The sequence below is a fragment of the Crinia signifera genome, chromosome 6, assembly GCF_055691185.1.
Source record: "Crinia signifera chromosome 6, ASM5569118v1, whole genome shotgun sequence".
Lineage (NCBI taxonomy): Eukaryota > Metazoa > Chordata > Amphibia > Anura > Myobatrachidae > Crinia > Crinia signifera.
This window is the reverse complement of record NC_139222.1, coordinates 133,078,452-133,100,435: the sequence shown is the minus strand read 5'-3', so window position 1 is coordinate 133,100,435 and position 21,984 is coordinate 133,078,452. Positions and strand designations below refer to the sequence as shown.

The window sequence follows — 21,984 nt, the reverse complement described above, 5'->3', positions numbered from 1 at the left end:
GGGGGCAGCCTGTGCTGCCTGGCTCCCGGGGAGCCCACCTCCCCCCCACAAACGTTTTGGGGCAGGCAGGGAGACTTCCATCTCCCTGCCTGCCGCCGTCCTCAGGCTCCCTGCGGCGTTCGCCGCAGGAGCTCATACTCGCCGGTCAGGGGCAGCGAGCCCCTGACTCGTTGAATACCGGAGCCGGCGAGGCTCCGGAACGTAGCGAGCAGTGGCGAATGTGCAGCGAATCCTAAACAGGATTCGCTGCACGTCGCCGGTATTCACATTGAATACCGCCCTATGTATTGTATTGCAGCTGAAAACAGTAGGATTGCCATGACTCACCATGGCTATCCAGAGACGGCTAGATGAGGATGGCTCCATCTGTATGCCGGGAACCCACACCTCCGGACAACCGGGCGTCATTACAACTGGCCCTACATGTGCTCCTATATATCCACATGTTGTACGAATAGTCACTATAATCTCCTCTGTGCTTCTGCAATATTGTTCACTTTGTAAATAAATGTCATTTTGTTTAGAGATTTTTTTAAATGACCTAAAAGCTTTGAATTGATAAGTTATATATACGTCTGATTGTATACAGACAAATGTACATACTGAAATTCAGGAAACAGGGGAGGTCTGCTTTGTTTGCATATACTCTGTACATGGGATGAACTCATACTCATTGTTTCTAGAGCTCATGCAGGATCCCTTCCACACAGTCATCATGCTGCTGCTGCTGCTGCCAAGATGTGGTAAGTCCCTGACTGTCATATACCAGTCAGCACATAGCATTGGCCAGATGCAGAGACTTTACTTATTTACCTCATTAGTTAGTTACCAATATGGAGTACTATTACATTACACATACACATACACAGTAGAAAAAGCACTAGAAAAGTACATAAACCAGACAGCTTTGTGTCAGTATCCAATAGATATTCATTCATATAATGAATCAGAAAATTTGATTTTCGCTGGTGCCTTTGGCAATCCCGTTGTCTGTGCTTCTGTTCTCCATATGAATGCATGTAACCAAAAACCGCTATTGCATGAAAAATAGGTACAATTGAAAACTATTAGATTATTTGTGAATGATTGTGAATGACATTTATCACTTACTTAAACTAACAAGCCATATTTGTCTTAATTATACATTATAATGACACGTGTGACTATACAGTATATATTTTGCTTAAATCAACTACAGGTTGTGATATGTGTGATATGTGTAACTACAAGTTACACATATCACACACACAGATATAATGCAATTTCCACATACATATAAATACATATTGTATCTGCGAGATCTTTTTGGTTAGGAAGTAACATTGGTTTATACAGTATTTATAGCTGGCTATACGCTCCTATATACTCTCACCACATGAAACGCAGCATAAACTACATTATGGTATCTGACTGACATGACAGAGCCTTTAATGCTAAACATTATCATAGATAACAAAAAATACTGTTTATAAGAATACCGGGTAGAGGTTATATACACAGTATGCAGGGAATAAGGCATTAAGGGGGAAATGTACTAAGATGGGACTTCTATTTTACATGGGGTGTTGCTATGGGAAACCAATCAAAATCTACATCTTATATATTTAGCACCTTCTAAAAGATAATAGAGGGAATAGGAGTGGTTACCCATAGCAACATCCCATGTGAAATAGAACTCCCATCTTAGTAAATTTCCATCTAATAGTGGAATATGGCAGTAGTCTTGAATTCCCTTGTTGTAGCAACATTAGGATGTGATTCACAGTGAATTGTGTAATGACACCAGTACACATTCACTGGGAGCAGTGTACCTGATCCTGGTGTACTGCCACCAGTGTGCGAGTTTCCTGGAAATGTCAGTAGAGTTTGCCTTTAAAGCACACAGTAAGTGAGGGTACAGTGGGAAAACATCTTAACATGCTTTGACCTTTTTAACAATACAGTATATGATTTGTCTCAGCTTCCAAAGTCATATTATGGTTATTAAATGCAAATTTGTATAGAAATATGTCACTAGAAATGATTAAATAGTAAATATGTTTTCTATTCAAAATATCAATATAATAAAACCTGTATATGCAATAACTAATTGAAAAAAGTTGTACATCCAGTGTGCAGTTAATATTATTTGAACTATTTTTTTGTATACTATCTCCACTGGCAGTTATACAGTTAAACAAGTATCCATTCATTAGTGCATTGTGTCAAGTGACTAGCTAAAAGGGACTTTTTAAAATGACTTATCTTCTCTAGATAATGTCAATTCATGGGGAAAAGACTTTGTTTTTCACTTGTGTTTTTTAATTTGTGACTGAGAGTGGTTTGGTTCACGGAAAAAGTGACTTTTTGAGACAGAAAGTGGTAAAGTAGGGTTATGGGCAGATTATGAGTCTATCTTATTCATTTCTGTTTCGAGTTAGATGCAGTAATACAAGCCATACTGTAAATCAGGTGGCCTGCACACATGGACTGCACAGGAATGAGAGAAAATGATACAGACAACCCAATTCTGCATTCTGCACAGAGCTACACTGTTGTTGAGTATTCAGCATGGATTCAGAATGAAATGCTAGTGGTCAGAATCCCGACGGTCGCACTACCACTGCTGGAATCCCGACCGCCAAAATGCAGACAAGGAGGGGGGGTGGAACGCGCCCCCCCTCCCCCCCCCTTGCGGACCCGATTCCTTGCTATGCTCGGCACATTTTTTTTTCTCCCTCTATAGGTGTCGTGGGACAAAGTGACAGCATTGCGGTGGTCGGGATTCCGGCATTGGTATTTCGTCAATCAGGATTCCGACCGCCGGCATGTTGACCGCATCCCTTCAGCATTCATGAAATGGCATACAGGTCAATAGACCTGTGACAGGAAGGCATAATGGGGGTTATTCTGGTTCATTCGCTCCCCCGTATGTTCATTCGCTCCCCCGTATGTTTGCATGGGTGAGCGATTTCTGCCCCGATGATGCAGGTGGGGGGGGGGGGGGCGGCCAGCTGACATCACCAGATGTCAGCTGCCCACCTACTTCCTCCCAAGCATCCACGCAAATGTAAGTGACTTGAGAGTCACTTTTATATGCGTGCACCTTCGCCTTCATTCGATGGTCGCCGATTGTCAAATGATGTGGGTGGATCCCACTAGGCTGCAAATTGATGTTACTGTGAAGCATCCATTCGCAGGCCCTTTGGTTCACATGACTCGATCCATCTGACTGTAGAATTTAGCACAACGTGTTTTTCCCTCTCAGAAAAAAATATAAATCCCAGTGCCTAAATCCAAATTCACATTTAAATACTCCTATGGCATATTGAAGAGCCAAAGAATATAGATACATAATAGATACTGTTATCCTGTTAAAATGTTTCATGGCAGAAACTGAAACAATTTTTTGACACAGTTACACACACATTATCTAGAGCAGTGGTCGCCAACCCGTCGCTCGGGAGCTACCGGACATTGGTGAGGCACAAAACTTCCCTCCTCTCCTCCCCCTTGAGAAAGGAAGCATCAGCGGTGGCGACCACAGACCCAGGACATTGGTGAGGCACACAACTTCCCTGCCCACTTGCTCGCCCAGTGCTGATCACTGCTCCTAATGTTGACAAATTCTGGCTGCATAAACTCCCCCCCACTGAGCCAGAAAGAGGGAAATTGACCATCACGTCTACTGATTCACAGATAGAGGCCAGTGTATTTTTATTTACTTAATTGCTGTGTGAGCTATTTGTGTGTTTTTTTCCCTTATGTGCATTTTCTTTTCCCGTACAGGTCAATGTGTCTGTGTTTTTGCCCATGGGATACTAATGGTATGGCATGGCAGTTTTAAACTCTTGTTTGGTGTGTAGGTAACAATTATTCACAATACGAAAATTGTTTTAATGATAATGTCAAAGGTGCTCTGATTAGTTTACATTCAGTTCTGGCCTGGTTTTACTATTCATTAGGAAAAGGTATAATTGCTGTAATTCTGCAATTTTCCATACTAAAGGTATGAGGAGTTCCACGATAGTAGGTAATGCCTTCGGCACGCGCAGTTGTCCCTTCTCCTCTGCCTCCAGTGTTGGGAGGTATGTATGCGGCATATTGGACTTGCAGTGTGTGGCATAATGTGTCAGGGGCATTACAGTGTGTGGCATAATGTGTAGAGGGCATTATTTGGTTATTACACAGATTTTTTTATTTTAGTAGCTCTTCGGGTGGTTTATTTTTCCGCGAGTAGCTCATGCCCCAAAAAAGGTTGGAGACCACTGATCTAGAGTAATTCTTGCTAGAAAAAAAACAGTGTGATAAAATGTGTAATTGGGCAGGATTTATAAACATACAGTAATAATAGGAAACACTAAGCACACATAGGGAACATATTATCCCTAAATACTGAATATAGGCAGTGGCCACTTATTTCAACACACTTTTTTTTATTCTTTATTCATTTACTGTATTTTAATATTTCACAATTTTTATCAAAAACAAAAGTTATATTTTATTTTTATTATACGACTCTTAGTGCACTTACACTACTGCTTACTTTTTCTTGTATGGGTGTTTCAGGTTTATATCTAAGCAGTGGGTAGCACCTCCATATATTACTTGAAAGGCATTGTTCAAAATAAACCATCATAAATTGGAGAAAAGTGGGTCATTGATAGAATATTTTGGACTGGTGCGGGATTCACATTTGTATGTGTGCCTGCGAGGTAATCACCCTTGCAAATGAATGGCAGTAACTTACTGATTACTTTATGTAAATTGTGCCATCTGGGCAGAATAAAAGAGCTGACTTTCTCTATTTTTTTACACTGAAATCAGCCCGGTGACCACTGCACAGGGTCACCGGGGACAGCACCAGGCTTCAGCCTTGTCAGGTAAGTCCTGGAGGGGGGAAACTCCTTTATTGGGGGGGTCCCCACTCCCCCAGGGCCCCTGGCCGGCTGACTGGTCAGTAGGGTGATGTTTTGGCCGCGGGACCTTATATAATAAATGTCCCCCGGCTGTGACATTACCCTGCTGGCTGGTTTGGCCTGGTTCTTAAAATACGGGGGACTCCTAGTAATTTTATCCCGCGTATTTTGGGAACCAGCCCTGGACCTGGAGCCTGGGGCTGGTTTTAAAAAATCGGGGAACCCCTATTTGTCAGGTTTCCTGATTTTTTTATTACCGGCCACGGCTCTTTCAGCCTTGTTGTGGTTACAGCTGTGGGGGAGACCCCACGCCATTAAAAAAAAATTTTTTTTATTTATTTCTCTATATTTTAACACTGAAGCCTGTACGGATCTGACTGATCCGTGCAGGCAGGGCCGGCACCACCACTAGGCAGAGCTAGGCATTTGCCTAGGGCGCCGGGCACTGGAGGGCGGTAATGAGCCACCGAGGAGAGGTACCATAGAGGTACCATAGAAACCTGGGAGCAGGTAAGACAGACAGTGGGCTTCCCTCTCCCTCCCCCCATCCCACCCATGAATTTAATCAATGCTATCCTCCCCCTCTGGACATGGAGGCTGCGGGCACCCATCGCAGTACAGCCTGCACCCCCCCACCCCGGAGCACAGGCGCCCGTTGCAGTATCGCGCGCAATCCCCCCCCCCCCGAAGCGCCAGCTGCAGTATCGCCCGGACCCCCCTCCTCCCAGAGCGCAGCTGCCCGCCGCAGTATCACTCGCTTGCCCCCCCCCCCCCTGGAGCGTGCATTGGGCGGCGGGCGGAGGATTTGCCTGGGGTGGGGGGGGGGGAGGCTTGCACCGGCCCTGCGTGCAGGCTTCTGCCTAATACGACAGGAAAATAAAGTGTATTTTCCTGCCATATATTCGCGGCCGTTTCACGCTAATTAGCGTCCGTATTTTCATTACGGCCGCTTAGTAAATCAGGAACCACCATTCTTTTGAATGGTGATTCCTGGCGTATTCTATCAATGGTGTATTCATTTGTATTTGTAAATCCAAATACGAATGTCCCATCAATATGAATACGAAAATTCGTATTTTTGGCATAGTAAATGCCAAAAATACATATACAGATGAATCTGGCCTCGTTGTTGCTGGCGAACCGCCAGCAACATGCTGCTGGTGATCCGCCAGCAACACGGCGCCTCTATCTGACTGAGACGCGCGTGTGTCCCCCACGCACGCGTGTCTCAGTATCCGGGCGGCGAGGCGGACGCAATACTGTCCGCCTCCCGCTCGAGAGGGCTGGGGGGGGACCCGAGGCACTGCGGGGGGGTGCGGTCGCCCGGTGTGGGCACCGGGCGCCCGAGGGCAGCACCGTCGGAAGGGGACGCGCGCGCACCTCCCCTTCCGGCATACAGATGGCAGTGGGGCAGGGGTTGGCGATGGCGACGCCATCGCCATCACCTGCAAAGATGAATCCCGCTACATCTGTACGCCCTAAAAAATCGTATTTTCGTATGAAAATACAAATTTTTTTTCACAAATTCTTGTTAGTAAATTTCCCCCTTTGTGTTTTTATGTGGTGTAAAAATTATTGTATATGCAACTTGGTGGGCTCTGGTTGTTCGCGACTTGGTCATTCAGTATGTTTTGTGAATAGATTGCGGATGCAATTAGATCACTTATTTTCCTTGTGTATGCAGCAGTGCTTTTCCTGAATATTTTTATTTACCTTGTTAGGCCATCATTAGCCAGTATCTCCTTTTGTTAATTCTCAAAGATTGCTGACACTTTGTTCCACATAGGACCTGGTGGCACCGGAGTTGGGGCAGACTTAATTTGCCCCTCCAAACATGACTAACAGAGGTAAAGCCTTAGTTATGCAGGTGTCAGCCATCATTGAGAGATTTCAACAGAGTCAGTGTAGGATCCGCCGTGACCGTTTTAAACAGCAGTTATGGCTTGGGGTTCACACCCGATTCATAACAGAATGTCTCCATAGTCACCTTTATCTTTTGTGTGAAAATATGAAATTGCTTTTCTTCTTCATTAAAGTACACACACACATATATTTATATATATATATATATCATTGTTATAGAACAAAATATCATGAGCTCACTTTTCTTCTCATTTTTAGATGTGCTGCAGGTCGCTGTTGTGCTGGCTGTAGTGCAGGTGAGTATTCACTCATGGGGGTCTGTATGATAAGATCTATAAGCCATCCTGTGTCCCTATATGGGCACTATAAAACTCTGGTTGTTGTAGAATAAACTCAGTTTTCTGCCAAACCTACAACTATTCTCTTTTCTATCTATTTTTTTCACCCACCTCTTTATACATCCGATTTGCTATCTCTCAATCTCCTGCTGATATAAAATAGTTCTACTATAAAGACAGTACCCAATATAAACATCTCGCCTACACAGCCCCTTGTGTACTAGCATTATCTGTGCAACAGTAACTGTACCTGAGCCAACGCCTTAACCACACAAGTCCTATGACAATTTCACACCTTGGTTAAAAACCTCTTGGAAGAAAACCAAACAAGTTACATACTGAATACTGGTAGTATGCTTTTAGTTACATTCTAATCTATTTGAGATTTCAATTATTTTAGTTGTGCATGTGATAGTAAAATGTATGTATGATTTTCACTTATACAGTTGAATCAAAATTTGCAGTGTTTGTATTTAGGACGTTTAATCAGCACCTAAATAAACATGTGACTGACCACAGTTCATTTAATTTGCGTTCTTCAATAACTTGCTTTAACCCTATGAGTGCAAACGTTGCTGTGAGAGATGTGCAAAATATCCACTAAAAATGCCAGCCTTTCTCAGGTTTTTTTTTTTTTGCGGCAATATTTGACTAAACTTTAATTAACTTTAAATTTACTTAATATCATTTGCCAGCAATAACTAAAGAGATTCATATTCCTCGATTACGGTTCTGGCATTTTTAACGGATATTTTGCACATCTCTCACAGCAACCTTGGCACTCAAAGGGTTTAGTGCCTCCTTTCCAGGAAGTTATCCTACCTCCAGACATGTTGCTACAGATACAGTTATATTAATGTCTTGGTTGTTAATATTGTAATTGGTCCTCACTACATTTATTCTTACAGCAAAGTGTTAGCCAAACATGAAGCAAGATCACATTAGGAGCTACCAATACAGAGATTAGCTAGACCCAATTCCAAAAATGCTTTGCGTGGCAGCTCCAGGAATTGTCTCATGTTTTGCATTTGGTGCAAAACATGAGACATTTTTTTGTTTTTTAATAACCACCCTTAAGTGTTTTGGTTCAGAAATTGGATTTAAAATCTGAATCTAGGGTTTTGGATTACTTGGAAATTGACAAAAAAAAAAAACAACTAAAATCATGTTATCTTTGCAATCCAACACCCACAATTTGGCTTTAAACTCCAAACTCTGAACAATGGGAAGATCTGAACTGGCACTCAGAACCGGAACTTGGTGCCTGATTCAGTTGTGTTCAGTAAGCTTTGAACATCGCAGCTTATTAAGGGTCATGAGACGCTGCCCGCCATCCATCCAAACATCCACCCCCCTGTTGCCGCTGATTCCCCTGTGTAATGAAAATGCATCCCCCCAGCCCCTGCATGCCTACACTGCAGGAGTAATCATTCAATGGTAGCCAACCGCAAATAGAAGTCAGTGAAAACTGACTTCTATTTGTGTGCGCCTGGGTGAAGACAGGGTGAGCGGCTGACATCCTGTGACATCAGCCGCCCACCCCCAACAGGCATCGGTCTGCCCGCATACCATGGGAATGCCCAGCATTTTCATTTGGACGCCCATAAAATGGGTTAGCCCCATTCCCACTGCAGTTCACCTCCCGGCCTTCCCTGTGATGAACAGCCTGGCGAGTGTGTAGCTCGTCGAGGCCATTCGTTGCCGGGTCTACACATGCACAAATATGCCCTTGGTTCAGAATCCAAAAAATTCAAGCTTGTTCAGATTTATGATGAACCAAACCACACATCTCTATTAGGAATGTAAAATGTATTTTTGCACTGCATATAATATCGAGGGGGATATGTATAAAACCTTCAAAAGTAGAAGAGGATAAGTGGAGACATTTTTCAGTGCAACCAATCAGCTTCTCACTAATTAGATAAAGAGGACCAAGTCATACAAAAAAATAGATGTGCTCATTTATTTTTAATTGAGGAAAATTACTTGTTTGTGACTGGCAAAAGTATGTCATCCTTTGCTTTCTGTATCTAGTATAACTACCCTGTGCAGCAATAACTTGTCTAAATGGTTATAATAATTGTTTATTAGTCCTAAACATTGGCTTGTGGGGATTTTTATTACATTGCTTCAACTCTGCTATGTTGATGGGTTTCCTCCCATGAACTGCTAGCTACAAGTCCTTCCACAACATTTAAGCTGGATTAAGGTCAAGACTGACTTGACCATTCCAAAAGTGTAATTCTGGTTAAATTACTTGTATGTTTTTGGTCTTTGTCTTGCTGCATGATCTACATTCTCTTGAGATGTTGCTCTTGGATCGATGACCTGACATTTTACTTTTGAATGTTCTGGAATAATTCAGAATTCACTGTCCCATCAATGATGGCAAGTCATCCTGGGCCAGATTCAGAAAAACAGCCCCAAACCATGATACTACCACCCCCATGTTTCACTGATGATATTATGTTTTTAAGTTGGAATGCAGTGTTCTCATTTCTCCAAAAATATATGCTCCTTATTTACACTAAAAAAGCTATATTTTGGTTCTTGTCTGTCCACAAAACATTGTTCCAATAGCCCTCTTGCTTGTCCAGGTGATCTATAGCATACTGCAGATGGGCAGCAATGTGTCTTTTGGAGAGCAGCGGCATTCTCCTTGCAATCCTGCCATGCATACCGTTGTTGTTCAGGGTATTCCTGATGATGGACTCAGGAACATTAACATTATCTAATGTAAGAAAGGCCATCAGTTGCTTAGTGATTACCATGGGTTCCTTTGTGATCTTGAAAACTATGAGAAGCCTTCACTTGGAACAGTGGTGTAACTAAAAAATATGCGCTCCATTTCCACCCACCAGAAAATTTTGTCAGCACTCCCCCGTAAAGTGAAAACCCCCTCAACCCTCACTAACCCCTCCGCTTGCCACTGCTGCCGGGTCTGTGGCCAGGACCTACAGATCTACTTGTCTGCGGTCCCGGTACGCCTCCTGCTGCTAATGAAAAATGACCCATACAAAATGGCTGCCCCTAACAGCAGTTTTTAAAGATGCTAGAGGAGGCTAAGACATTTTGTGAGGGCTATTGTTCATTAGCAGGAGGAGCGCCGGGACCACAGACAAGTAGATCTGCAGTTCCCGGTAGGCAGCAGCGGTGCAATAGCCCCCACAGACCCCACACCCACACTTACTCAGAGCCTCCCTGCCACTGCGAGGTCTGCGGGGCTATTGTTACACCACTGTCTTGGATTGATCTTTATTGTCTGACCACTCCTACAGTGAGTAATAATGGTCTGGAATTTCCTCCATTTGTACACATTCTGTCTGACTGTTGATTAGTTGAGTCCAAACTCTAGAGAGATGGTTTTCCAGCCTCATGAACAATTCTTCTTGGGTCCTCAGAAATCTTCTTATTTATGGCAAGATACACTTCCACAAACACGTGTTGTGAACATGAAACTTTAATAGATCACTTTTTTTTAGAAGGGGGCTAATAGGTTGTTCCCTCAAACCTTATTGTCATCCCATAGAATGAAAATACCTGACTCTAATCATTTCAAATTCATAAATAAGCCTAAAGGTTCACATACTTTGCCACTGACAGATATGTGATATTGGGTCATTTTCCTCAATAAAAAACATGAGCACTTCTAATTTTTTTGTCTCATTTGTTTGATGTGATTCTTTGTATTTACTTTTAGGACTTGTGTGAAAATCTGAGGTAGTTTTAGGCCAAATTCAGCAGAAACATTAAGAATTCAGAAGGGTTAACAAACTTTAATGCACCACTGTATAAATCCCCAACGTGAACCAATCGTAACAACAGGCCTGCATTTCACCTGGCCTCTAAACATAGAGAATTGGAAACATAAACTAAGCTGCTGAAGACTCTACCTAATAGTTCTGTCATTCTTTATTTCTTTTTATGGCATAAAAAACACAGATAACAGCTTAATTAATCTTTCCTATTGTCTGTGATCTTGAGTTCAGAATATAATTTGTGTGAGTTACAAATGTTTATCTTGGTTGCACCTGTGGAGGCAAATAGTCTTGTAGTTGTCAATATGAATCTGTGGCTTCCTGTCCTTTCACTCCAGGTGAGACAGGATGTGGCTTAAAAGTTATCATACAGTATACCACATTTAGAGAATAGCAATTATATGCAAAAGAAATGAAGATGTGAACAAGTGCACATGCTAACTCGTATAATTACAAAAGAGGACACACACATGTCAGCATACCCTACACAACACCAGAAAAATTAATTCCAGGGGTGAAGCTAGATGTCACTCAGAGCAAAGACTCAGCTCTGAGAACACCCCCCCCCCCACACACACACACACACACACACACACACACACACACACGCACACACACTCACACTCTGCAGCAGATACAGATGGAGCATGCTCCATCTTTGCAGAGGCTGGCGAAACTATCACCAGCTGCCGCCAGGGGGTGTGCGCATAAGACGCTTGTGCGCCCTGTGGTGACGGAGCTCCCCGCCGTCATCCACCACCTCCCCCGCCACCAGAGCCGGTCCCCACTAGGAATGCTAATCCCGGGTCATTTTTTCAATCCCGGGATTTCTTTGATTGAGTTGGCTAATGAAAACATTTGGGGGGGGCCAGACTAAAAAAAAAATTTAAATAAACATAAATAAATTAAAAACAAAATTATATATATATATATATATATATATATATATATATATATATATATATATATATGGGAAAAAAGGGGGATCAGAGTGCGCTAGTAAACAATAAATGTCACTTAAAGAAAGTTGTATATTTAATATAAAATATAAAAAGTGCACATATACATAATGTACAATAATAAAAGAAAAACCCTTATTAGGGTATCACAAATACACAAATGGTGAACATCAATAGTAATTGCTCAATTCAGAAGTTCTTGATCATAGATAGAAGGCCCAACGCGTTTCGTCAAATCATGACTTCATCAGGGGCAAATATTGCAATCGGCAGTAACTATGAGTGTTCTATGCACAAAAAACTTTGGAGTTTGGTGTCTCAGAAATAATCCGGTACGTTTCCAGCAATCATAAAAAATACAAGAGATGTTCCTAGTGTGGCATAAGCGATCAAAGATATTTGCCAGATGTGACAGAATCGCCAAACAAATTAGCAAAGAGTAGGAGCAGTCACATACAGCAGGGGTTCACCAGTTTCACACTGGACCTAACCCATGTCGACCTAGACTCATGTTGACCTTCCTGCATGTCGACCTAGAGACATGTCGACCTAAATGCACGTCGACCTAATGGTGTTGACCTAATGACTGTCTAACAACTTGCTGGTGACCAACTGATCCACACTCTTCTCCCGCACATGCTGTTTTAAACACAAACTATTTTCACTTGTTTGTTGTAAATGTGTTTTTTTTAATACTTCACTTGTTTTAAATTGAATCATTAAAAGTAATTTTATTATATATTTGATATGCTACTGAAGTAGCTAATATCTGAATTAGAAGTGCTGGCTATTATGCTTGCTCTGCTTAGAAGGAACAAATCAATGTTACGCTCATATAACTGACTGAACGAATCAAAATCACTGATAAGTTTTTAATTAACCATATATTGCGGCTGTCACAAGCAGCTATGGAAAATATAACAGTCAGGTTGCCCTTTAATTGCAAAAATGAGTACACAATAGATATAATTATAATTCTACAATTCTCAGTATCAGTATCCTAGAGTGAAATAGAACGTCACAGTCACTTAAACTCTTAACTGGTTGTTAGCTTAAGTGACAGAGCTGCCAGTGACAGCCACAGTATACAGTTAATTAAAAACTTATCAGTGATTTGATTCTGTCAGTCCGTTATATGAGCTTGACATTGAATTGTTCCATCGAAACTGAGCAAGTGTAATTTCTAGCACTTGTTATTCGGATATTAGCTACTTCAGTAGCATATCCTATAAGTATATAATTCCTACAATGGTCTGCCCTTGAATACAATGTTGCAAATTGTTACACTCTTTATTAAACATGTCTAATGCAGAGCTCTTTTGCAAGTTCTATTTAACTACACTCTTATGATGATAAGTGCAATTAACTCCAGAATATAAAGTTATAAATCCCAGTTTATACCACAGCAGAGCCTGACAACTTGCTAAAATACATGCACCACAGATGAATCCATAGAAGCTACACATCACGAATGCATAGACCATAAGGGATTCCATCATTTAAGAACTTTTTATGTAATATTGGACTTTGGACTTTGATCATTAGATCTACTACGCTATAAGGTTCTTCTGTATATTTTTTTCATTTCACGTACAAGAAATCTGCATCATTTAAAGATCGTCAGTTTTCAGAATCTGAAATTGCACATACTATGTACAGTATACTTGATGCATTTAGCCACATAGTCGGTGCAGCCTTAGGTGGTTCTACTCTTTTTGGTTTTGTGTATTCATTTGATGTATTTGGAAACACATCTTGTATTTCCACCATAGTTGCCACCATAGGTGCAGTGTTTTCTGTTTCATTCTAGTGTCCTTGAGTCTCCGAAACATTGGCATCTGCTGGCAGAGAGTCATGTCTTTCTCACACTCACACATGCACAAACAACTAAGGTAGCATTCTAGCTTTCGAAGCTTTTGCTTCGAACGGGCTTACTAGTTAATTATATATATAGAGATAGGCTCCGTCATACTATAATAAATCTAATTCTCGGCACATATTAAGATCAATTTGTTGAATAAGATGCTGATTATTATTATTATTATTATCCTTATCATTATTATTATTATTATTATTATTATTATTATTATTATATAGAAAGAAGATTGTTCTTGGCACATTGGAATTTTTTAACATTCACATGTCCCTTTGTGTTTTTCTCACTTTTTTGTGTTTTTATATTTCACAGTTTTATTGGAATTATTAACAGTCAATTATATATTTCTTATTCTACTTTGGTGCATCACATATAGACAAATCTTGTCCCATTTGATTGTTCTATTACTTGTCTAGTGGTAGCAAACACTGAATAACAAATTGTAATCCTAGCAGACAGTAAATGTTACATATATATATATATACGTATATTCTTAAGATCCATACTTACTAGTCTTGTGCGATTGATCCCCATACAGTGCACACAGGCTTCTAACTAGGTTCAAGGGGGCCCACACAACACACTCTGCACCCATTTTTTCAATACTCACCTCTCCAGAGTCCCTCATCTGAACCTCCTCACAAATCACCATGAAAATGGGCAATATGCCATTTCCTCATAGTTCTGTGTATGTGCAGTTAGGTATATGCCCCTAGTGTCAGATATTTCTGTGGTGCTAGCTATAGAGGAGCCTGGATGGAGGAGGAAGTACATGGGCCTCCTCCTCCATCCAGGCTAATAAGCTTCTGGTAATATCAATGGTCTATGATGTACATTCTAATGCAAACTATAAAACAAATACGTCTCTTGTTTATAAACATAATAATATTTTTTAATGTCCCTCAAAACAGTTATGCAATGGAGAAGAAAATTTCACCACTCCATCGGAAGAGGATGATGGGGCCACAATGGAATATGATGGATACGAACCTCTGTGTGTAAAGAAAGATGTCCGTGTCTTCCGTTCCACATTTCTACCAGTAATGTATGGTATTATTTGCATATTAGGACTGGCAGGAAATAGCCTAGTAATGCTAAGGTATGTTTACTTCAAAAGACTAAAAACTGGAACAGATTATTACATGCTGAATTTGGCCATAGCAGACATGGTCTTCCTCTTCACCCTACCTTTCTGGGCAGTTAGCATAAGCAATTACTGGCTTTTTGGCAATGAAATGTGTAAAGTCATTTACTGCCTCTACAAAATGAGTTTCTTCAGCGGGATGTTCTTGCTTATGTGTGTGAGCATTGAGAGATACTTTGCTATTGTCCAGGCCCCTTCTGCACATCGTCACAGGTCCAAGACTCTTTTGGTCAGCAAACTCTCCAGTGTTAGCATTTGGGTGTTTGCTTTCTTCTTGTCTATTCCTGAGCTGATCTATAGTGGCGTACTAAAAGATGAACAAAAGGACACCTGCACCATATACTCTACTGACCTAGAGAGTCTAAACGCAAAGCTCAAGATCTCCCAGATGGTTTTTGGATTTCTTCTACCCTTGGTCATTATGTCCTTTTGCTACATCATGATAATCAGGACTCTGCTCCATTCACGTAACTATGAGAAGTACAAAGCTATCAAGGTCATCATCGCCATTGTCATTGTATTTATAGTCTTCCAACTTCCTTACAACAGTGTCATGTTAGTGAAGACCTTTACTAACAGCACAGACTGTCAGATAAGCAAGAACATCGATATTGCTTATGATGTAACCTATAGCCTAGCATGCTTTCGTTGTTGCCTCAACCCATTCCTCTATGTAATCATTGGAGTTAAGTTCAGGAATGACCTGTGCAAATTCTTCAAGGATTTGGGATGCCTCAGTCAAGAGAAGTTCACTGAATGGTCAACAGCCAAACCAAGCAAGAGAGGGTCTTTTGCAATGGACACAGAGACAACAACAACCTTTTCTCCATGAATACTTCTGATCCAGGAACACAAAAACATTTTATGTAACTGAATCACTATGTAATGCTGTAAAATTGAATATATATAGTGATTGAGTGTCATACAGTATAAAGTTACTATTTCCTGCAAATATAAAAGTAATCACTATGCAGTATTTAGCAGATGGTATACTTTTATGGTTCTGTAGCAAAACATTTGCTCTGCAAACCTTGACAGATATATGTTTAAACTAACTTTGAAGTTATCTGATACTATAGGACTCATTTAAACTGTCTAGTCTTTTCTCTGTATCATTTGTGACTTTTGGAATTTGTCACTAACAAGTATCTTATCAGTCCTTCTGTATCTCACTGACAGGAAACCCAAGCTTTTACAAAAGAAAAATCCCCCAAGCAGCCTTTTGTTATTACTAAATTGGAACTTAAAGATAATACTGTATATTAGTCTTTGACTGTCAAATAACTTGTGATTCTGATTTTCTTTTTTTTTTACACTTGTTGAATAAGCTACTCAAATGGACTTGAAAACATTACAAAGAGGAACTTCAAAAAATATGGAAATTCCACCGTCAATATATATATATAAACTTGACATTCTGTGCAATCTGTTGACGTTCTATTTTCATCTGTTAGACCAGGGAAGCAAAATAGGCAAATATTGTAAGGCAGCTAACTACACATCCAGCAGAACTTGAGGGAGATGACCAGCAAATAACACATTCATTTATCATTAAGCTTGAGTGGTGGAACATCAGGAAAATATACATACACTTGACCACAAACAGCAGGACATAGTCCCTTATTCCTATAGATGTGTTCTGAGCATAGCTTATTGGGCAGGCTAATAGTGCCAAAGTTATATGTGAGTCCAGTCATGAGATTGTCCCAGTAGTGCTAATAGTAAAGGTATGCAGCATATAAGAAGAATTCATGGATATATTACGTTATACGAAATAGGGTTCAATGTATCAAGACATGCAAAAATTGGGGAAGTAGACCAGTGGAGAAGTTGCCTATAGCAACCAATTGGCTTTGAGGCAGCATTTATCAAGTATCATGATCACGTCTCATTTAATATTTTAATTATAATTCCCCTCATGTATGCATCATGTTTTTTTCTTTTTCTGTTACTTTGTTATTGTGCTTAGATTAAGCATTAGAATGTGACTGTTGAGTATAATTTTAGCTTTAAGCTATTCTGTAATATGTGCCACTCTATATGACTGTATAATACATACCTGTATATACTTTTGCTTTTTTTTTCTGGAGAAAAAGAGTATGATATGATCCAAGTGTTGACAACAATGTTCTGGAAAACATAATCAAATTACCATGGACAGTACAATAAAAGAGAGAGAAATAGCGGTGAGACATTTCCAGTTTCCAGTGCAATAGCTGGTTGACAAGGCACCCTGTGTTGCCCTGCCCCTGAATGAGTGACACAAGAAGCGGGTCTAGTTGTCTGCGGCTGGAAGAGTTGAGATTTTGGAGTATTCCTAGGAAACTCTGGGTGATTCTGAGGAGGAGTGCCTGAATGTTGCTCCATGCCGCAACTTTCTAGTTTGCAAAGTGCCATTCCAGGCATCTTGAATGCCAAATATAGATGCTGTAGGACAGAGAGACTGTTCCACCCATGAGTCCTTTCTCCCTTGATTTTAGCAAGTTTACCCACCCCTAGTTATGGCCTGGTTAATTGGTAATGTAAAACCATTCCGAATGCATAAAACTGCTAAAAGTGAGGTAATACAGATAATATAGCTTTGTAGTCTAGGATATTATTAAGGAACTTCACAGAATATTTAGCAGAATGATGATTTATAATTCTGCACATAAGAAAGAATATCCATCACAAGCAGCAGCTTCCTTGTGATTTGGCATCACTGTTACTTAACAAAAGCTGAATGCAAGAGATTTCAGAGCTGTTGTTTGCAATCACATTGATTTAATAATGAATTTACCATCCCTTATTTATAAAGTATCCAGTGGTTTGTCATGCTGAAGGCACAATGTCCTATTGTCTATATACAGTGTGATAATGTGTTATCATTAAGTCCAGTGATTATGCCATTTTGGGGGTGCCATGTCCTATATCTATTGAGAGTAGAGATGTGCGGGTTTGGCTTTATCCGGATTTACACTGATCTCAAAGTGTGATCTTATTGGCTATCCAAACCGTGTGACAGCCGATAGCCAATCAGAAAAATCCCAACTTGTGCTATGTTTTGTAGATAGGAACTGACTAAATCTGAAACGCTCATCTCTAATTAGGATTGTTGTATTGTTTTATAATCATGTCAACTGGTTTTTTAGTATTGGGTTTTCTATCATTCCACCTCTCTCTCTCTCTCTCTCTCTCTCTCTCTCTCTCTCTCTCTCTCTCTCTCTTGATAACGTCTTCTGTCCACCTGTGTCCACTGCCATGGTTCTATACTTAATTCTATTTTCTTCTCTCCACACTTTTAGGACATCTATCAGTCCTGTCTCTTCCACCTACATAACATCTCTAGGATTTTGCATTTCCTCACTAAAAAATCTTATGAATAAACTCATCATCTCCCAACTTGCCTTCTGTAACTTTCTTCTTCTGGTCTCCTTTGTAACAATGTAACAACAAAAATTGATGCATGTAACCATCATAATGGATATATACTGAAATGTGAGATAATTAACTCAGTTTGTCCTACTCTACATATGGATTTCTAAAATGTATGATCTTAATACCAGGCTGTAGCACAATATTATAGGTGGCCCTTCAAAACTGGAAATAAATTGTCAACCTCAACAAATGTCTTCCTGAAAGACCTTGTATTATATATTTGACCCTGACCTTTAAAACTGGAAATAAATTGCCAACCTCAACATACAGATCTCAAAGATTAGCTCCTGTCAGCAGTGACGTTGATAAGAATAATGATTTTTTTTTCTTGGAAACCCCTCTCCTTAAAAAACATGTTAAATCTCACAAATTAAGTAACTAAGTAACAAAATAAAGTTTAGGACAATTATATTATTTTGGTGCTGTAGTGGTTCTGCAAACAATGCCGCAAAATATAACATTGTAAACAGAATTTATTTTAATAATCATAGCATTACAAAATTTGTTTCATACCTGATGATGGTGTGACCCAATGAAGTGGCAATCATGCATGATACACTGTAGGACAGCATTATGTATCATTAGAACCTTTGTTAGCCATTGAACTGTTTCACTGGACATGCAGCATATCCAATGAGACTATGCAAAAAATTAATTGGGTGAATTTGAGGGTACACACGATGGTCCTTGTAATCCAGGGGCGTATCGATGGCGGAGCCGGCAGAGCACGAGCTCTGGGCGCCGGAAGATTAGAGGGTGCTGAAGCCGTGCCTGCACCACCAGCTCGCCAGCTCCCCCCCTGCCCATTCCCGGCTCCCTGCTCCCCCGCTCCCAGCTCCTGGCTCCCCGCTGTGTCCGGGTGATGTGTTGTCTGCTACTAATTTCAGATTTTTCTGGCGATCCCCCCCGCCGCGGTAACCCGGCGGGGGATGCTTAGAGCATCCCGAAATGCGGTAAAAACCCCGATAACAGGGTTTTTACCGCATTTTTACCTTAGAGAATCTCCCCCCTAGTCTAAAATAAAGTGACACATTTACCCCTAGGGGTATTAAGGTGCTGGAGTGGGTTCAAATTCTAAGCTGCTGAGATTCAATAGGGGAGTCAGTCCCACAATACAATGGACAGAAAAAAGAAGAAGGTGCTGTTTAAGTGTAGGAATTAAAAAAGCATACCATGGGCATACCTCCCAACTTTTTAGACAAGCAAAATGGGACAGTTGCGTGCACCCGAAGGGGGGTGTGGCCTGCAAATCGCTTCATTCCCCCATTTTCGACACTTTGGGGGCCTGACCTTTGCGGTTCTGTAAGCTGCTGGCCAGCTCCCAGCCTCTCTGCTGCGGGAATAGATGCTGTGAGCACATTCTATTCACCAGATGACAGTGGGGGACTCCAAATTGCCCCCCCGCTGCGGGACAATGCGGTCCCGGGCAGGATGCGGGAACATCAGAGATATTGGTTACATATACCTGCGCAGGTGTATGGATTGTCCCCAAGCCATCGTCAAGGCTTCTCTGTATATTGGGGGTCCCTAGGTGCAGGGTGTGGCACCCCAAAAAACTACCATGAGCTAGAAAGTCCAGAGTGGCACACCCGTGAAATACTATAGTATTAATAAATATTAAGGATAGGAAGCCGAAGCTATATATAGAAAGTGAGATAGAGGGAAAAAAATGAAATGTAATTAAAATATTGAAGCATACAGACACCAGCACCCTGATGGATGAAATCCAGACACTTCCTGAGGTCTATCTCAAACCCTCCACCCACAGCCTAATCCTCCATGTTGGTACCTAACCTTTGAACCCTTTAAACACACACTTCCCAATTGCAGCCAAACCCTAAAGGCCCCCATACACTAGGGCGACTTGTCCTTAGGACAAGTCGCCCCCGACTTCCCCCTGAGCTTCCCCGGCTGCTCCCCGGGGGAGCTTGATTAGATTGGCACTTGGGCCCTTATTCTGGTTGGTGCGGTCGAGCCGCATATGCGGCGTCCGACCGCACCAGACGTATCCCCGCCCACACTACGGATCGCCACGGCCGTCCGTACACGGACGGCTGGCGATCCGCACGAAAATGGTGGAGGCGTACGCCTCCACCATGGTGGGAGCTGCCCCCTGCATTCGATGGTCGACGACCATCGAAGGCAGGGCCGCACGCCGCGGCAGCTCCCGCAAGCTGAGACCACACGGACAATCGTCCGTGTGGTAGCTTGTATGGGGGCTGAAAGCTGACATCCGCCGACGTCAGCTTTCCGCCCCCATGAGTGGCGTCATGCCCTCATTACCATGCGTACGCCCCGCGTTTGCATGGGAACGCCCATGAAACGCGGGGCGTACACATAGGGAAATGAGGGGATGAAGCCCCTCACGCCCCTATACGCCCCCTTTGCGGCGGACGAAATCCGTCTGCGGCGAAGGGGGCTGCACATGCGCAGATTGACCTCTGCGCATGTGCAGAAGAAAAACATCGGCGGTACGGCCGCACGCGGGCCGTACCGCACGAATCAAAATAAGGGCCATGATGTGCCATTTTTTACATGTGATAAATCGTCTCGATTTATCACATGTAAAAAACCCGGGGAGCAGGGGGGGTGGGGCTAAGAGGTGAGAGCTGGTGGGAGCAGGGGGGCTGGGGACGCTGCGGGGGACACATCTGTGTCCCCCGCTGCTGGGGACACAGCGTCTGTGCGGCGATAAGGTAGAGGGAGCAGGGGGGGCTGGAGACGCTGCGGGGGACACGTCTGTGTCCCCCGCTGCTGGGGACAGCGTCTGTGCGGCGATAATGTAGAGGGAGCAGGGGGGGCTGGAGACGCTGCGGGGGACACAGGCTGCATAGAGCCGGGCAGGGGGAGCCGGCCGGGAGCTGTCAGTAATGAATAAAAAAAAAAGCCCATACAATGAATGGGCAGCCTGTGATTGGCTGCTGAGCGCTCTCTCAGCCAATTGCTGACTGGCTGAGAGAGCGCTCAGCCAATCACAGGCCGCCCATTCATTGTATGGGCTTTTTTTTTATTCATTACTGACAGCTCCCGGCCGGCTCCCCCTGCCCGGCTCTATGCAGCCTGTGTCCCCCGCCCGCAGCGTCTCCAGCCCCCCCTGCTCCCTCTACCTTATCGCCGCACAGACGCTGTCCCCAGCAGCGGGGGACACAGACGTGTCCCCCGCCCGCAGCGTCCCCAGCCCCCCCTGCTCCCTCCACCGCCCCACTAGGTCCCAAGTCGGGTGGTCGGACGTGCAGCAGGTCCGACCACCCGACGCAGATCCGATGCGCACGGGACCGCGCATCGGATCTGAGGGAACATCAAAACTAGACGATTTTGGTCCGATTTCGGCCAGATCCGACTGATCTGGCTGAAATCTGACCAAAATCGGCTAGTGTATGGGGGCCTTAAGTCCCTTACTAATTCCTAAACCTAATCAATCCCCCAGCACTCACAAAAAAAAATTTGATACCTTGTGACTGTGGCTTATCAGGCAGTACCCTTTCCCTCCGCAAATGGCACCCCTTCAAAGCTGAGCACACTTGCCCTTGTACAAATAGTAGTGCAAATAATACTCTAATAGAATTGGAATAACTCAGAAGATGATATCGCTTAACTATGCCTAAAAATGGGTCTAGAAACCTTAATACACTGTCCGGAAATAGTTCCCTTAAAATGGGACTGCCCTACTAAAACTTTTGTTTTTCATTAATGAATCATTACTCATCAGAAGCCACCAGATGGTGCTATTT

At 42.4% G+C, this 21,984-nt stretch overlaps 1 protein-coding gene across 1 annotated transcript; it reads left to right on the top strand.

Annotated features, from left to right (window-relative positions):
- The first annotated feature begins 691 nt into the window (after window positions 1-691).
- CCR7 (C-C motif chemokine receptor 7) lies at window positions 692-18,409 on the top strand. Its single transcript, XM_083147267.1, has 3 exons — window positions 692-743; window positions 7,020-7,057; window positions 14,604-18,409. Exons 1-3 carry the CDS (start codon window positions 716-718, stop codon window positions 15,666-15,668), a joined length of 1,131 nt encoding a protein of 376 aa, XP_083003393.1. The 5' UTR covers window positions 692-715; the 3' UTR covers window positions 15,669-18,409.
- The last annotated feature ends 3,575 nt before the right edge of the window (window positions 18,410-21,984 follow it).

What these genes read in the sequence shown, in the direction of transcription:
- CCR7 (XM_083147267.1), top strand. Translation starts at nt 716, where the DNA reads ATGCTGCTGCTGCTGCTGCCAAGATGTG. An exon ending in GCTGCTGCTGCCAAGATGTG is followed by an intron (nt 744 to 7,019) that starts GTAAGTCCCTGA and finishes TCTCATTTTTAG; the next exon opens with ATGTGCTGCAGGTCGCTGTT. An exon ending in TTGTGCTGGCTGTAGTGCAG is followed by an intron (nt 7,058 to 14,603) that starts GTGAGTATTCAC and finishes CCCTCAAAACAG; the next exon opens with TTATGCAATGGAGAAGAAAA.